At 33.3% G+C, this 18554-nt stretch overlaps 1 protein-coding gene across 2 annotated transcripts in view; it reads right to left on the bottom strand.

Annotated features, from left to right (window-relative positions):
• Positions 1-18554, bottom strand: part of BRINP3 (BMP/retinoic acid inducible neural specific 3) — a 414347-nt gene that overhangs the window by 194100 nt on the left and 201693 nt on the right. For both annotated transcript variants that reach the window (XM_079900069.1, XM_079900068.1), the window contains exon 4: positions 3402-3592. In XM_079900069.1, the coding sequence (XP_079756195.1) occupies positions 3402-3592 (191 nt within the window). The remainder of the gene's footprint in view (positions 1-3401; positions 3593-18554) is intronic.

Genomic DNA, 18554 nt, shown 5'->3' with positions numbered 1-18554 from the left:
ACATTATACTTGACATGTTTTTGCACTAATAATTATATTGAGAAATAATATTTGATATAAATGCCATTATGAAATAGTATAACAGTTAATTACGCTCTATGGGCATTTGAGCCATTCATTTTTGTTTACAGATGTGTTAATAAAGTTCAACCTACATTTACATTCATAATTAGAAGAGGTTAAACACAACCATTTGTTCTATTCCATTTTCTAGAAACTGGCTCAGTTAACGCTATGTGTCCAACTCTTTTGTGTTTTTGCAAGAATTAGCATGATAAAAGAAGGCGTGCTTATGCAGATTTAATTATATTTTTGCTGTTATCAGATAATGATTTTATTTGACTTTATTTTTTAACAAAACTCTGTCTCCTAAATTCTGTGAATCAAGGGACATCTTCATACAACATTTGTCCAAGAAATTAAATGCCCACTACACGGCACTTAAAAACCCAAGGTGTTTTTATCTAATCAAAGAAATTGTAGACTTGCTACCCTTCATATGAATCTTTAAAATATAAAAGCAATGCACTGAACCTTTAGAGATTTAGTAAAGGAGTTAAGCTTTTGATTTCAAATATCTACAGAAGCACTTTGCATTGAGTTATTTATTCAAGTATAAAGGATTTCAGTAGTTGAATGCCCTTGGATTCCGTTTACACACCCACTACCCTCACCACTCAGTCCCTCTTACCCTGTTAACTCACATCTAAGCAATTAAAATCTTATAATTGTGGGGAGACATCTTTTATCTGTGTAGGGATACATTTGATAACTAAGGAAAATAAAAGATACTCTCCCCAGGAAATTACACAGGAGCATAAAAGTGTGCATGAAGTTCAAGGGCCATGTCGACCTGCTGGAGCATTTTTCCTGGAGCTTTCACAGTAGCCCAGGCTGCAGCTGACCCTGGGCCAGATAATCACTAGTCACTTAAAACTATAACTGCCTCAGGTGAGAACTCCATCCAGGCCTAAATTTAATCCTGAAAAGTCTGATCTCCCTCCCCTCTTTCCCAGTCCCTACTACCTCACCCTTGCCTGCCCTATGTACTTCCAGGATTATTTTCTTAGTCATGTTGCTGCCAGTACACACACCTCATTCTCTTTTTTTTCCCCTTAGTTATGCACAAGATATGTGTACTTCTCTTTACAACCCATCTCTGTATCATTCCCATACTTTTCTCTGTTTCCTCTCCTTGATCTAAAGTTCCACTTTTCCTTCCTGTTCCCAGCCCCACTACACACACTTTAAAATACTTCCGTTATGTGCTCTAGAACTCCCTTCCAAGACTAATGGGCTCCAGCATTTTCTGGAGTCCTTTCACGGTGAGGCTGTTCACTCTCCCACATTCCAGGTTACTCCTTTGTCTTCCCCAGAGCTGTTCTTAGATCACTCTTTTATGAAAGTCACTTCCCCTTCAGGGCTAGCTCATTTCTACCACACATGAAGCTTTATCATCTCCAGTTGTATCATCAGGGTCTAAGAACAATGCCTGTACACAATAGCCTGCACCATTAAAACATGTGCCTTTTGTGATACATACTTCTCTTGTGGGAGAAAAGAGTATGTACAAATATCCATTAAGTTTTGACATGAACTGTGAATGAATATTTCTTACTCAGTATGGATACATAAAGTCTACTGTATAATTCTACTTGGCACTGAGCAACAAAATCAATAGCCGTATAATAAACATATTTACTACTAGGATGTCTTCTTTTAGAAAATACACTTTAAGTTTCTGTTTATATCATTGAAATTGATTTCTGAAAAAGCCTATTTCTTCTCAGCAACCTCAAGCTAAATACCTACAACACTATCCTACCTTACAACATTTTTAAATTAACTACAACGTCTGCGTTCATGCTGGCTACATTTTTATCTATTCAGCATAAATATTATTTATACACTTGATTAGTCAATATAACGTAAGTCCTACAGTCAGGAGTAGACTAACTATAATTGTATAATCTATATCTACAGAAGTCTTTTACTTAACCTCATCTACTAGCAGTATTGAAGATGGGCAGTTATGGTTTGTGTAACCCTTAAGCTAAAGATATTTTCTTTCTTTTTTTTTTATTGGGGTATACTTGTTTTACAATGTTGTGTTAGTTTCTACCATACAGCGAAGTGAAGTAGAGTTCCCTGTGCTATACAGCAGGTTCTTATTAGTTATCTATTTTATACATATTAGTGTATATACATCAATCCCAGTCTTCCAGTTCATCCCACCTCACCCCCCCGCCCCCCGCTTCCCCCCTGGTGTCCATATATTTGTTCTCTACATCTGTGTCTCTATATAGCTAAAAGTATTTTCATGTCATCTTTTATTCTCTCTGGGACAGTCTTGAACAAAAGATGTACGTTGGGCTAATTTTTCTTAGCATTCTCAACATATCAACGTACTAACTTTTCAATTAACTGAAAAAAAAACACACATTAATTTTAATCTCATAAAGCAATAAAATGATATGTTTAAAAGAGTGCTTTTTACATTAATTATGAAATGTTACATTTGAAACAGTGGGAAATTCTCTTTATGTTTTATTTTGCTCTTATTAACTTAGTCCAGAATCACACTATCACATGTGCCAACTCTTTGGTCTGTTAGTTTTGCAGTGGCCACTGGCCAAACACAATAACATGCTGATCTAAACTGCCAAAGAAATATGTCAAAACATCTACTGTTTTGGAAACCACTGCCTTTCTCTCTCTGTCTCTGTCTCTCTCTCTTTCTATCCCTTCATTTCTTCTGAAAATTAAAGGTATCTTATTCTCCCATGCTCTCAGTTTTTGTAAAGTCAACCTTAGTTGTTTCAAAGGCAAAGGATTTTAGTGAACATACAGAGTTTATCCAGTAGTTCTAGATTATGGTGTATCTTGACTTCTAGAAACTTATAAACAAATAATTGTACTTCTTTGCTGTGTCTTAAAAACATGGGGGGCAGGGAATACTCCTTGAACCAGACTTAATGATTTTTGTGTCACTGACCCACTTTGAACCTAATAGAGCCCCTTCTCAGGATAATGTTTTTAAATGCACACAATAAAATATGAAGTTTTACAAAATAAATCAGTGTTATTAAAACAAAGTTTCATCTATGTATGTTTTGTGAGGGAGTCTGTGTACCCGAGGATAAACTGACACTACTCAAGTGTATTTCAATTAATGTTCTGACATGAAACACCTTGACCCAATCATCAAGTTAACAAAATTACATGAAAATATATACAATTTCATCTTAAATGTACTGCAACACTTAAAGCAGAAGGACACATTAACTTATTTTTCAGGACACAATTGTTTAAATCAGCGAGACATGAACATATAGAGACATGGATTTTAGAGACAGAGAACAAAATGGTATGACATAATTCTAGGGTAAACATACTCATACCTTTATGGCAGTGGATGCAATTTGAATGTGGTGAAGTCTCCGAAGGGTGCTGTCCCTGTCAATGAAATAGGAAGCAGCTAGTTGATGTAGCGTCTCCAGAGTGACCGAGGAGCTGTTGGTGCTGGGATCACTTCCTTCAGATCGTTTGCTCAGCTTCCGCTTGTCCACAAAAATTGTGAGTGACTCCTCTCCTGCATTAATAATATTTTACATTATTCCATTTCCCACTTCAAATCAATTTTTTCAACTACCTGCAGGTGAGGATGCCTAGATTACAGCCATAATGAAACAAAAGAGTGATAAACAACAAACAGGCAGGGAGTTTTACTTTTCTTTTGTTCACAAAGATTTCCCTATTATACCTAGAAAAGTACCCGGGATGTTGATGGTTGTGAATACATATTTCATAAATATTAAACAGCAAGCTTTTGCAGAACACGTTCTCTAGATTTTATTGACTTTCTCATACAGTTTAGCTTACCTAACACTCATTGGGTCTCAAAGCAAATTAAGATAGGAAAATATGTAAAACAAACTCAACCTTTACTACAGATCAGCATGGTAAATGGAAACATGACCAAGCATATTACAAAACATTAGCTGTTTTCAATTGTACCTTTAAAATGCAGAGAAAACATATACATGCATATACAGTAATATAAATATTTATCTATTAAATTCAGAGGTTTCCTACACATGGCATTAAATATTAAAATATTGTGTGTTAATAAGCTCTATGGAACTCACTAACCTCCATGAGAAGCTTTAGGTACTTGACAATGGATCCTCTAAGGTGAAATTTAAAGCAAATTACAATTAAGCTGCAATTTTCAATGTTTGAATATTGACAAAAAAGTGTCAATGCCATTCAAGTCTAACATTAAGAACTTGCCATCCTCAGACTTCCAGATTCTTAGATATTCAACTAGCATATAATTGTCAGACTTGAAGCTTGTTCTCATTCTTTCAGAAACCCATCTGTTTAGGTGGCATTAGGCCCACTGACAATTTGTCGAGCCAGTTTTCTAAAAGACCAAACAAGATTTTCTAGCGGACGAATAGGTTGCATTTCTTCTCCAAATTAAAAATAATACCAAATTTAAAATGCCGCAGCCTAACTGACCATCCAATTCTAAGTGACAGTTCATACTTCTCTGCAAGAGATCAGGTGAATTGGTATCAGAAATAAGGTGTCAACAATGTTATTTCGGAAAGTTGCATTCTCAGTTTGTATTTGGACATCAATATGCAAGCTGGAAATGAAGCAGACTAACTAGAATTGCTGAAGGAAAAAAAAAAACTCTCAAAAATATGAATGAGTGGGTCAAGTTATCAACAGCGTTAAGTCATGTACATGATAAACAGCTTTCGGTGGGAACATCTGAAAGCAAAAAGGGAATATATATGTCAAATATTATAGAAAATAAAATCCACGCTAATTATTTACCCCCAAAGAAGAGGATGAACTGGTGTGGAAATCTGAGAGAATACATTCTCAGAAAGACCACTGAATCTGAGAAATTCACCCATGTGCCCAAACAAACATCTTGTACATGGAGACAGAAAGAACAGCGTTGTGATAGTCTAAGAATTTATAATGCAGCTCGACGACACATGAAAGTGCTATGGTCTGAATGTTTGTGTCTCCCAAAATTCATATGTTGAAATTCTGTCCTTTTAAGATGATAGTATTAGGAGATGGGGCTTGTGGGAGGTGTCTGGGTCATGAGGGCAGAGCCCTCAAGAATGGAATTAGTTCCTTTGTAAAGAAGGCTCCAAAGAGATTCCTTGTCCCTTCCGCCATGTGAAGATACAAGGAAAAATCTGTGACCTGGAAGACAGCCCTCACCCAACCGTGCTGGCATTCTAATCTCAAACTTGCAGCCCCCAGAACTGTGCTGTTTATAAGCTACCTTATCTGTGGTATTTTGCTATAGCAGCCCGAACAGGCTATGAAATCAAGAGATATATCTTCTTAAGTAAGGTTAAAAACAAAATGATAATGATATCTTGGTGAATGTAATAAAAAAGGAAGCAAAGTTAATGATCTCTTCAGGACAAAATTATTAAATGAGAAAATGAAATAGACTGAATAGTGCTAAAGACTAAAACTTGCAAAACTGCTTTAATTGCAGCACTTTTCATAAAGCAGAATATACAGAAGATATAGGTTAAAATATACATAAACTGCCAGTATTACAAGACTCCAGCACACACTTTCTAGACCTAGATAGACCCAGTGGGGGTAAAAATGTAATGATAGAGATACACACAACCTACTTAATAAGGTAGATCTTATAGGTAAATATTAAACTTTATATTAATAAAGAGGAAATGAAAGCTCTTTTCAAGAGTACACAGAACATTTAGAAAAACTGGCCATATATTTTGTTAAAAAAAATCCTTAGTAAATTCCAAAAATTTGAAAAAAAAATATCATTTGATAAAGACTTTCTCCTTGACCAAACGCTAGACAGGCTCCTATGAGCTTGTTTCTTGGGCATGTTCTCAAGAGCCCAGTTTTAGGAAGAATCCTGTCAAGTCACTTTGGCAAGGATCCCCTACCCTGGACATATGATCATCTTTAACATCTGACCAAATTCCTCATCCCCTACCATCTCCCTGGTGATATTTGATAACCCTGCTCTGCTTTCAGCAAGAATCATGTTAGGTCTCTTTAGCAAGAATTATCCTACCCTCTTTGTAATTTTCCATCCACTAATCTGCCTACTCTGCTCATTGTCAATAAATTCCCACTTTTCCTGGTTCTGTTCAAAATTGAGCTCAGTCTCTCTCCCCTCCTGTAAAACTCCAATGCAGGAGACCCCCTGAATAAAGTCTCCCTTACTGTTCTTTAACAAATGTCAGAATATTGTTTCTTTAACACATTTACTGACTACAATATAGTACAATTAAAAATTGATAGAAAAATTTTTAAAAATTCATATGGATAAATTTTCTATTGTGTAATTCTTGAATAATAGGATACCTGAAAGCAAAATGACAAATTTTCTAAGAAAACCTGAGGAAAACAGTATATAATACAATCTAAGGGACATGGCTAAAGCAGTACTCAAATAAATATTCACAGCATTAAATATGTACTTTATGTAGATTATGAAAATATTTGAGATAGCCATATAACTCTAAAACTAAAAAAAATGACAAAAATAAGCTTCTATAAATTAAAAAGAACTAAAAGGAAGAAAACTAGTGTTAATGAGTTAAAAAAAAACAGAAGAAAAGAAGGAATAATAAATTCAAAAACAGCTTCCTTTGAAGGGAAGGAAAAAAAACAGATAAATACACCAACTCGTCAACCTACCTTTTTTAATAGAGAAAGAAAAATAAATAATAAAATAACAGAGTAAAGTAAACATATTATTTAAAAATAAAATTATTTTGCAAAGCTTTTGCAAATAAGTTTAGGTGTCATAGAACACCTCCACAAAATTAAAAAAAAAAAAATCAATCGGCCAAGATGGTTTCACAGGAGAGTTCAGACAAAACTCTAAGGATCAAAAAATCTGATACTATTTACTTAAAATGTTTCCAGAGGATATGAAATGAAGGAAAACTTTTAATTAGTTGTTATATATTGAGTAAAACATTGACATAAATATCTGGGGAAGATCACACACACAACAACAAAAACAACAACAAACATTATTACAACTTATTATTAGTGATGCAAAATAATAAATAAAGCAATAGTAAACAGTAACACACAGTTTTAAAAATGTATATCTCAAAAAGAATAATTCTAGGAGGGCAAGGGTCATTTGATATTAGGAAATCATTAATATAATTCAGCATATTAACACATCTAGAAAGAAAAACCTTGATGTCCATTAATGCCTCAAATGCATTTGATGAATATTTATACCTATTGCTGGGTAATTTTCAGTAAGTTAGGAGTCAGTGGAAAATTCCTTAAAAGGATAAAATATGTGTTTGTCAACCTAAAACCAACTGTCTTACTTAATCAGAAAACTCAGAAGTCATTCCCATTAAAATCATAACCTGACAAACAAACCCACAACTGGTACTACTTTTTGACATGATATTAAATATATTAAAATGTAAACATAGAAGAGAATAAAATTAGAGTAATAGTTTTTTAAAAACATTTAAAATTATCTCTTTTTGCAGATAACATGATTATTCATCTGGAAAACTCAAGAAAAGCAACGGACAAACTACTATGCAGAGTAACAGAACTTAGTAACTGCAGAAAATAATAAAAACTTTACTAACTCAAAAAATTGAAATATACAAATAATAGTTAGAGGTAATAATGGATTAGCATATACCATTTAAAATACCAATAAAAATGCAATACATATATGAAAAATTATATGCCACCCCTGAAATAACAAAAGTAAACTGAAAATGGCATGGAATTTCAAATAGGAATATTTAAATTAAATATATCAATTTTACTTAGGTTAATGTATAACTTTAATGCAAATATCATTTTTTGTTTGTTTCCTTGAACTAGTCATGTTTATTATAAATTTTTTAGGTAAAAATTAGTCAAAGAAAAGTCACCAGAAGCTTTCCAAAAAATAGGCAACAGTGAGAATGCCTTGCTACATATGAATACATATTGTAAAATATGTATAATTAAGACAGTGTAGTAAAGAAGCATGAATAGACAGACCACACAAACAGGAAAATTAAAAAAATTTAGTACATGATAAGGATGGAATATTAATTCAATTGGGGAAAGGTAGACCTTCTAATAAATGACACTTTGACATCAGAATGGTCATTTGCAAAGTAAAGGATATGATTGTATATGAGGAGATATTGCAAAAAACTGGAGACATGAATATTTAATAAGATGAAACTACTCAACTAGAAAAAAAAAGAATGAAAACACATGAGTGGGAAAAGCATTCCTAACTATCACTAAACGTCTGAAAGTAATAAAATAAAAGATAGATGAATTAGACCTATAAAAAGAGATTTTTTTTTTCCTAGCACAGAATCACCATAAGTAAATTTTGCATTGGGAAGAGATGTTTGCAACTTACATAAGGGACACATGGCTAATACCTCTAACATTCCAAAAACTCCTAAAACTCAAGGAAAAAAAAGAAATAAGTTTCGGGCATAAAAAATAGGAAAATAGTATTTAGATAAGAAGAGACAAAATGGCCCATATAAATTTGAAAAGGCTTTCAATCTGTCATAGTATGAGAAATGCAAATTAAAAATATATTGATATATCACGTAGCTATTATGGAATTTGCCAAAATTCAAAAATTTGACAACTTTGTCAAAGCTGTTGGCAAACTAGAAGGAAACGGGCCCTATGATATACTGCTGCTGGAGTGCAAAATGATGTAACTATGAAGAGAAATTTGGCAATAGTTAGCAAAAATTGACTCTGCAATCCTACTTTTAAGAATCTATCCCAATTCTCAGAAATGCACAACCTGCCGAGACTGAAACAGGAAGAAATAGAAAATATGAACAGACCAATCACAAGCACTGAAGTTGAAACTGTGATTAAAAATCTTCCAACAAACAAAAGCCCAGGACCAGATGGCTTCACAGGCGAATTCTATCAAACATTTAGAGAAGAGCTAACACCTATCCTTCTCAAACTCTTCCAAAATATAGCCGAGGGTGGAACACTCCCAAACTCATTCTACGAGGCCACCATCACCCTGATACCATAACCAGACAAAGATGTCACAAAGAAAGAAAACTACAGGCCAATATCACTGATGAACATAGATGCAAAAATCCTCAACAAAATAGTAGCAAACAGAATCCAACAGCACATTAAAAGCATCATACACTATGATCAAGTGGGATTTATTCCAGGAATGCAAGGATTCTTCAATATATGCAAATCAATCAACGTGATACACCATACAAACAAATTGAAGGAGAAAAACCATATGATCATCTCAATAGAAGCAGAGAAAGCTTTCAACAAAATTCAACACCCATTTATGATAAAAACCCTGCAGAAAGTAGGCATAGAGGGAACTTACCTCAACATAATAAAGGCCATATATGACAAACCCACAGCCAACATCGTCCTCAATGGTGAAAAACTGAAAGCATTTACACTAAGATCAGGAACAAGACAAGGTTGCCCACTCTCACCACTCTTAAACATAGTTTTGGAAGTTTTAGCCACAGCAATCAGAGAAGAAAAAGAAATAAAAGGAATCCAAATCGGAAAAGAAGAAGTAAAGCTGTCACTATTTACAGATGACATGATACTATACATAGAGAATCCTAAAGATGCTACCAGAAAACTACAAGAGCTAATAAATGAATTTGGTAAAGTAGCAGGATACAAAATTAATGCACAGAAATTGCTGGCATTCCTATACACTAATAATGAAAAATCTGAAAGTGAAATTAAGAAAACACTCCCATTTACCATTGCAACAAAAAGAATAAAATATCTAGGAATAAACCTACCTAAGGAGACAAAAGACCTATATGCAGAAAATTATAAGACACTGATGAAAGAAATTAAAGATGATACAAATAGATGGAGAGATATGTCATGCTTTTGGATTGGAAGAATCAACATTGTGAAAATAACTCTACTACTCAAAGCAATCTACAGATTCAATGCAATCCCTATCAAACTACTACTGGCATTTTTTACAGAACTAGAACAAAAAATTTCACAATTTGTATGGAAACACAAAAGACCCCGAATAGCCAAAGCAATCTTGAGAACAAACAATGGGGCTGGAGGAATCAGGCTCCCTGACTTCAGACTATACTACAAAGTTACAGTAATCAAGACAGTATGGTACTGGCACAAAAACAGAAATATAGATCAATAGAACAGAATAGAAAACGCAGAGGTAAACCCACACACATATGGTCACCTTATCTTTGATAAAGGAGGCAAGAATATACAGTGGAGAAAAGACAGCCTCTTCAATAAGTGGTGCTGGGAAAACTGGACAGGTACATGTAAAAGTATGAAATTAGAACACTCCCTAACACCATACACAAAAATAAACTCAAAATGGATTAAAGACCTAAATGTAAGGCCAGACACTATCAAACTCTTAGAGGGACTTTTTTATAAGAAAGTGTATGATACAAATATATGGATGGATTTCTTTTTATTTGGGGAAAAAAATAAAAACACTGGAAGGATTAACCAAAATCTTTTATCTATATTTACAGAGTGGAGGTAACACTTTGGGAAGAAAGGCTTCTCTGAATATACTTTGTTAAAGTTTTTTAAACACTGGAAAGATATTTTTAAATATTTTATTTATTGTAAAAATCAATCAAATCAAATAGAAAAAAAATCAATCCCTAAGAATTAAAAACAGAAGCCAATGTTACTAAATGCTTATTGTTTAGAGAAGTAATTATTTTAAGTGATTACAAACACAGTACTTTAAATGTAATCCAGTTTTGGAATATATTCTGAGGACAAAAAATGTAAAAAGGATCAGAAAACTTCATTCTGTAGTCTATTTGTAGGTAGGAATATTAGTAGTTGTAGTACAGTTTTATATAGTTTGTATGGTTACATATGGGTGTATGGGCACTCACTGTACAAGTCTCTCCACTTTGAGTGTGTTTGAAAATTTCATTTGAAAAAAATATCATGGCATAAGTGTTTACGTTTGGCCCACGTTTAAAATATGTTTAGTCATAATAAAATTTTCTTAAGTAATTAGTAAACTCATGACTTTAATATTATGACTAAAATAAAATTCTAAATGATTTGACAGTTTCAGATGATTCCATTTGTAAAATACATCTAAATCCAAGCTCAGCCTCAGTGCATCAGTAATGTTTTCTACAGATTCCTGTATTTAGAAGGACGCTTACTGTAATCTTTACTTCAATTCAGCAATACACAAATGAAGTTCAAAACACGGGTTCAACTGATTATTGGACATTACTTTTGCCTTCTGGAGAGGCATGAAAGCCATATAAATACGTGAAGAGAATCATCTTCACTATGTCTCTCTTGCATTGTAGTGATTTTCCCATTACTAGAGGTGTCCAACATTAATTATATGTCATAGAGCAGAAGAGATAATTAGACCGCTATAAAGGATTCTTTCACTGGATTATGAGGTTCTGTATGAAAAAAAAATGTAGAATTAATTATTATGGTTTAGGTGTAAGTCTACCAGCTACTGGTACCAAACAGATTCAGGTTCTAATGCTGGCTTCTACTTAGTAATTGAATGATCTTGAATATATAATTTATGATTCTGCTTCCTCTTACATAACATGAATATAGTAATTTCTTCTTCAAAGCATGGCTATAAGCATGAAACAGATAATATCTGTAAAGATATCTTACCACATGACTAGAATTCAGAAGTTGCTAGTACACATTTTTTTATTCATCACAATTCCTTAGAACTGCATAAAGCAACTCATTCCATATCTGGGCATTTCTAGTAATTTTAGCTATTTTGTCTTATTTGTGAGGAACAGAAGACTGTCCTAATTCTTTAATGATCTCCTTCTTTTATAAACTTATTAACTCTAGTCCTAGTTTGCGTTCACATATAGAAAGTAAAGATCTCCCAAAATAGTCCATTATATACTGTATCCCCCTAATCCCCCTATATGTCTTCACTCTTCAGGTGAAATATGCTATACCATTAATTCTTCTTAATAGGACCTCTATTGAGTCCTACCTCACCCAAAAAGGGAAAATAGCATACGCTAATTTTAGAAAGCAAATTAAATCTTACACCTACAGGAATTAGAAAAAGAAGAATAAATAAAACCCAAAGTTAGTAGAAGGAAAGAAATAAAAAAAGATCAGAGCAGAAATAAATGAAATAGAGACTAAAAAAAACAGAAAATATCAATGAAACTAAAAGCTGCTTCTTTGAAAAGGTAAACAAAATTGATAAACCTTTAGCTAGACCCATCAAGAAAAAAAGGGATGGAATTTCCTGGTGGTCCAGTGGTTAGGACTCTGGATTTTCACTGCAGAGGGCGTGAGTTCAGTCCCTGGTTGGGGAACTAAGATCCCGCAAGCTGCATGGCACGGCCCAAAAAAGAAAAAAAACAAAGAAAAGAAAAAAAGGGAGAGGGTCCAAATCAATAAAATCAGAAATGAAAAAAATTACAACCAACACCACAGGAATACAAAAGATTATGAGACTATTATGAACAACTACAGGCCAATTAAATGGACGACCCACAAGAAATGGACAAATTCTTAAAAAGGTACAATCTCTCAAGACTGAACCAGGAAGAAATAGAAAATAAGAACAGACCAATTACCAGTACTGAAATTGAATCAGTACTGAACCAGAAGAAATAGAAAATAAGAACAGACCAATTACCAGTACTGAAATTAAAACATCCCACAAACAAAAGTCCGGGGCCAGATGACTTCACAGGTGAATTCTATCAAACATTTAGAGAAGAGTTAAGATCTATCCTTCTGAAACTACTCCAAAAAACTGCAGAGGAAAGAATACTTCTGAACTCATTCTATGAGGCCATTGTCACCCTGATACCAAAACTGGGCAACAATATCACACACACAAAAAAGAAAATTACAGGCCAATATCTCTGATGAACATAGATGCAAAAATCTTCAACAAAATACCAGCAAACTGAATCCAACAATATATTAAAAGGGTCATAAACCATGATCAAGGGACATCTATCCCAGGGATGCAAGGATTTTTCAATATCCCCATATCAATCAATGTGATATAACACATTAACAAAGTGAAGAATAAAAAATAATATGATCACCTCAATAGATGCAGAAAAAGCTTTTGACAAAATTCAACATCCATTCATGATAAAAACTCTCCAGAAAATGGGCATAGAGGGAACATACCTCAACGTAATAAAGGCCACACATGACAAACCCACAGCAAACATCATATTCAATGGCGAGAAGATGAAAGCATTTCTTCTAATATCAGGAACAAGACAAGGATACCCACTCCTGACCCTTTTATATAACACAGTATTGGAAGTTCTAGCCACAGCAATCAGACAACAAAAAGGCGTAAAAGGAATCCAAATTTGAAAGGAAGAAGTAAAACTGTCACTGTTTGCCAATGACAGGACACTATACATAGAAAATCCTAAAGAAGCTACCAGAAAACTGCTAGAGCTCATCAATGAATTCAGGAAAGTTTCAGGATACAGAAATCTGTTGCACTTCTATAAACTAACAATGAACTATCAGAAAGGGAAATTAAGAAAACAATCCATTTACCATCACATCAAAAAGAACACAATACCTAAGAATAAACCTACCTGAGGAGGTAAAAGATCTTTACTTGGAAAACTATGACACTGGTGAAAGAAACTGAAGATGACACAAACAGATGAAAAGATATACTATGTTCATAGATTGGAAAAATTAATATCGCAAAAATGACCATACTACCCAAGGCCATTTACAGATTCAATGCAATCCCTATTATAATACCAAGGGCATTTTTCACAGAAGTAGAACTAATTTTAAAATTTGTATAGAAACAGAAAAGACCCAAATAGCAAAACAATCTTGAGAAAGATGAACAGAGCTGGAGTAATCACACTCCCTAACTTCAGACTACACTACAAAAGTACAGTAATCAAAACATTATGTTACTGGCATAAAAAAAGACACACAGATCAATAGAAGAGTATAGAGAGCCCATAAATAAACCCACTCACTTATGGTCAATTAATCTATGACAACGGAAGCAAGAATACACAGTGGAGAAAAGACAGTGTCTTCGATAAGTGGTACTGGGAAAACTAGACAGCTGCATGTAAAAGAATGAAATTAGAAGACTTTCTTACCCTGTATACAAAAATAAACTCAAAATGGATTAAAGACCTAAATGCAACACTGGAAACCATAAAATTCCTAGAGGAAAACATAGGCAGAATACTCTTTGACATAAATTGTAGCAACATTTTTTATGGATCTGTCTCTTAAAGCAAAGGAAATAAAAGCAAAAATAAACAAATGAGGCCTACTTAAATTTAAAAGTTTTTGCACTGCAAAGGAAAGCACTGACAAAACAAAAAGACAAACTACTAAATGGGAGAAAATATTTGCAAATTATATGACAAATAAGGGGCTATTATCCAAAATATATAAACAGTTCATACAACTCAAGATCAAAAAAACAAACAACTGGATTAAAAAATGGACAAAAGGCCTAAATAGACATTTTTCCAAGGAGCACATGCAGATGGCCAACAAGCACATGAGAAGATGCTCAACATCACTAGTAATCAGGGAAATGCAAATCAAATCCACCATGAGATATTACCTCACACCTGCAAGAATGGCTATCATCAAAAAGAACACAAATAACAAATATCAATGAGGATATGGAGAAAAGGGAACTCTCATACACTCATGGTGGGAATGTAAACTGGTGCAGCCACTGTGGAAAATAGGCTTCTCAAAAAACTAAAAATAGAATTACTGTATGACCCAGCAAAATTCCCCTCCTGGGTATATATACAAAAAAACCAAAAACACTAACTGGAAAAGATACATGCGCCCCAATGTTCATAGCAGCATTATTTACAATTACAAATATATGGAAGCAACCTAAGTGTCCATCAACAGATGAACGGATAAAGAAGATGTGATATATATATACACAATGGAATTCTACTCAGCCATAAAATGAAGGAAATTTTGCCATTTGCAGCCACATGGATAAACTTGGAGGTTATTATGTTAAGTGAAATAAGTCAGAGAAAGACAAATACTTTATAATATCACCTATATGTGCAATCTAAAAACTACAACAAACTAGTGAACAATACAAAAAAGAAGCAAACTCACAGATAAAGAGAACAAGCTAGTGGTTACCAGAGGGGAAGGGGAAAAGGGAGGAGTGGTATAAGGGTAAGGGATAAAAAAAATAAAAAGCAAATTCAAACTAATTTGATTTAAGAATATTTTAGAAATGTTAGATTGTCTCATGATACAACTGGAAAATGAAACAAAATAAGAGCTAGGGATTAACTATTTCAGAGTATTTCTAATTATAAGAATATGAAGGAGAAGACAAACATTAATATATGTTTCAGCAATCAAAGATGAAGGTAGGAAAATGATGGCCCGTGAAGATCATCATGAATATTTGAAGTTTTCATTCTCTATCTACTGGAGATTTTTGAAATATTTCTTTTGTTTTTCACAGAGTTCACATTTGCTTGTAAGGTACAGGTAAATGTGTCTTTAGCATTCTATGCTGAGAATAAATATATGTTACAGACAACAGGGAAAATCAAATGGAAAAACTTCGTTGTAAATTTTAATATACTTTTATTATTAATTATGCTGTTTATTTTTTAATTTGATAAAATTTAATGATATATTGAGGTAAAGGAAAGCATGAGTTTTGGAGTCAGGTGTATGTGAGGGCTTAATTTCATAGATATTAAATTTCACCACAGAAACCTGATCTTAGTCAAAATTGTTTTCTAGTGGAACTTTTAATCAGGATGTATAGGATGACTAAAGATAGTAGTTGATTATCCTTCCAATAAGCAGATAAAGAGAAGCCATTCATAAATTGCTTGTGGTTGTTCTCCACAAAGGAACATTATTCCATGTATGCAAAAGCTTTCATTGCAGTCAAGCATGTAAGGCAGTTTAAATCTGCAGTTTAAATTATCATAATTGTTCTTTTATGAATGCTTTGTTTTAAACCCTTACTTACAACAGACCAGACAACTAGGTGATGTAAGCTGGCTAGCTTATGCCACATTCCAAGTTTTGTAAATCATGGATTGTTAAATATCTAAGATATTTTGACAAGGCCATTCAGTCTAAATGGAAAATAAGGCTATTTCTTTCCTCCAAGAGATCTGTTTTTCAAATTATACACAACTACCTTGCTTTTGTGATGATATTCATGGTCTTTACCTTCTTTGAGACTTTCATAGTCGTCTTAAGAAAGAAGAATGCATTCTCAACTTTAATTGCAAATCTCAATATAAAAATATTCAGATTTGAAAACTGAGATATATTATTCAACTAAAAATTTGTGTTCAAATGTCATTTTCATTCACATTTTTTAAACCAGCTGTAGCTCATAAGCATGACATGAGTGCCAAAGGACATCCACCCATTTTGTAAAAACTAAATGTGATTTTGAAGTGATTCAATATTCTGAGTCTGTTAGAAAGTGAAAAGGATTAATGATTGTAGAGATAAAAAGATGTGATTATTTCACACAGAAATCATGCAGCTGTGCCTTTTACAACTAAAACGCTGTGGTAGTTTATGGACATTAAAAGCACATATTGAAGGATGCTTTCATAGAGAATGAGAAACAGAGGACAATAAAACAAAAAAAATCATGACTTTAATGTTATCCTATGATTAGTTCATAGGGTAGAAGTAGGTATATTTGATATGTTGTGGACCTCACAATTATGTATTTTTCTGTCCTGGTTTTCAGGTAATTGATGTTGTGTCCATGACAAACAGAAATGAAAGAACTTTCATACAATTATCTCTCCACTTGAACTTTCTCAACTGGCATTCTCATGTATATAGTTATTGGGGATAGAGGTAATACTTTCAAAATGTTAGAACAAAAAGCAATGGATAAGAGAATGAGTAAAAGAATCCTAGGGATAAATCAAGAAGATGCCGCAGATTATTCTTTGCAATTTTAATTCTGTCATGGATGTAAACATGTATACGTGTATTTATAGTCCATTGTAAAGAACAAGTGATGCCCTTTAACCTGGTATTGAAAATAAAAATGTTTAGATCAGTGAATACATACGAACCAGCTATGTCATGATTCAGTATAGGTTTTGAGAGGCATCAGAAAGTTACACTCATTTTTTTGCTTTTGCCCTCTGCCAGGAGGACAGCATGTTCCGAAGAGGGCCTTCCTCATCTTTATTCCCAGAATGAGCCAACAACACTCAGAGCAGAATCGCAGGGGATCCACAGTCAAAACATGTAATATCAGGGAGACACAACCATTATAGTTGTAATGCACTGAGATTCGAGGTTATTTCTTTTTTAACTGCAAGGAAGCTAACTCTTGGATGTCGGCTGTATTTTATTTTATTTTATCATTGCTACTGTCATTGGACTAGTATCCTGACCTGTAATGTGTACCGTTCTACCCAGGGAAAAAAAGGTACATTTATGGCAAATATCTTTCTGGTCATTCAACTTCCTTATACCTGAAAATCTTATTGTGAATGTCTATTTTGCTTTTGTGTGAGTTTTACTTATCAAAAACTGCTATTTGAGTAGAAATTCTTTGCACAGGAATAACCAGTGCAAATATAGCTTAAATGTAATTGTTTGTAGTTTTACTTTTGATGTATCGTTTTAGTTAAAAAATGTTATCCTATTGTTAGTAATAACAGATCATATTATTCATTGTGTTTTTTATCCCTTAAAAAACTCCCTAAGTTTTACTATATTTTAAGTATCACTGTCCTTTTGAAATTTTATTTCACTTTTCACAGTGTTTTACTTTACTCTCACTACTAATGATCATCCTTCCCTAGCTTAATGTGTTAAAAGGTATACATCCTGACATGCATCTTTCCACTAACGTAGTGTTGTAGAAAAAAATGGTGTTTTAGAAACATATAGAAGGGAAAAAATTCTAGAAAAATAGGCTTCTAACACGGAGCAGAGGCAAATATATAAAGACAGTAAAAAACAGACATGTTGGCTTAACACCAATTGGCATCTGCAAGATATTTTTGGAAGGAAATAGCTAGCCTTCTACAGCTTTGACAAAGAAACATAATATGTTTTGCAAAACATTCCAAAAGAAAACAACTGATCTTATGATTATTAACAGTTATCCCCCCTGAAAAGTCTGAAAAATTTCTAAATGAAATTGCCCAGATACAATAGTCTCTATAGAACGATGACATGAAAGAAGAGTAACTGGAAATATATTTCCAGTTCAAGGATAGAGGGAACAGAATACATCCTGAATGAAATACAATTAAGGTACTTCTATTTTGGAGCTGCTTATAAACAATGCTATAATGAACATTTTGTTATGTAAAATTACAGACTCTTGCTATTGTTTTGGTAAAATTAATTCTCAGAAGCGAGATTTCTGGAACAGTTAAGTACTCTCTAAATTTATATAGATACTCTAAATAGTGCTGTTCAAACTTAATGTGCATGTAAAT

The sequence above is a fragment of the Stenella coeruleoalba genome (genome assembly GCF_951394435.1).
Source record: "Stenella coeruleoalba genome assembly, chromosome: 1".
NCBI lineage: Eukaryota > Metazoa > Chordata > Mammalia > Artiodactyla > Delphinidae > Stenella > Stenella coeruleoalba.
The sequence above is the reverse complement of the archived record's forward strand: the minus strand, read 5'-3'. Positions and strand labels throughout refer to the sequence as shown.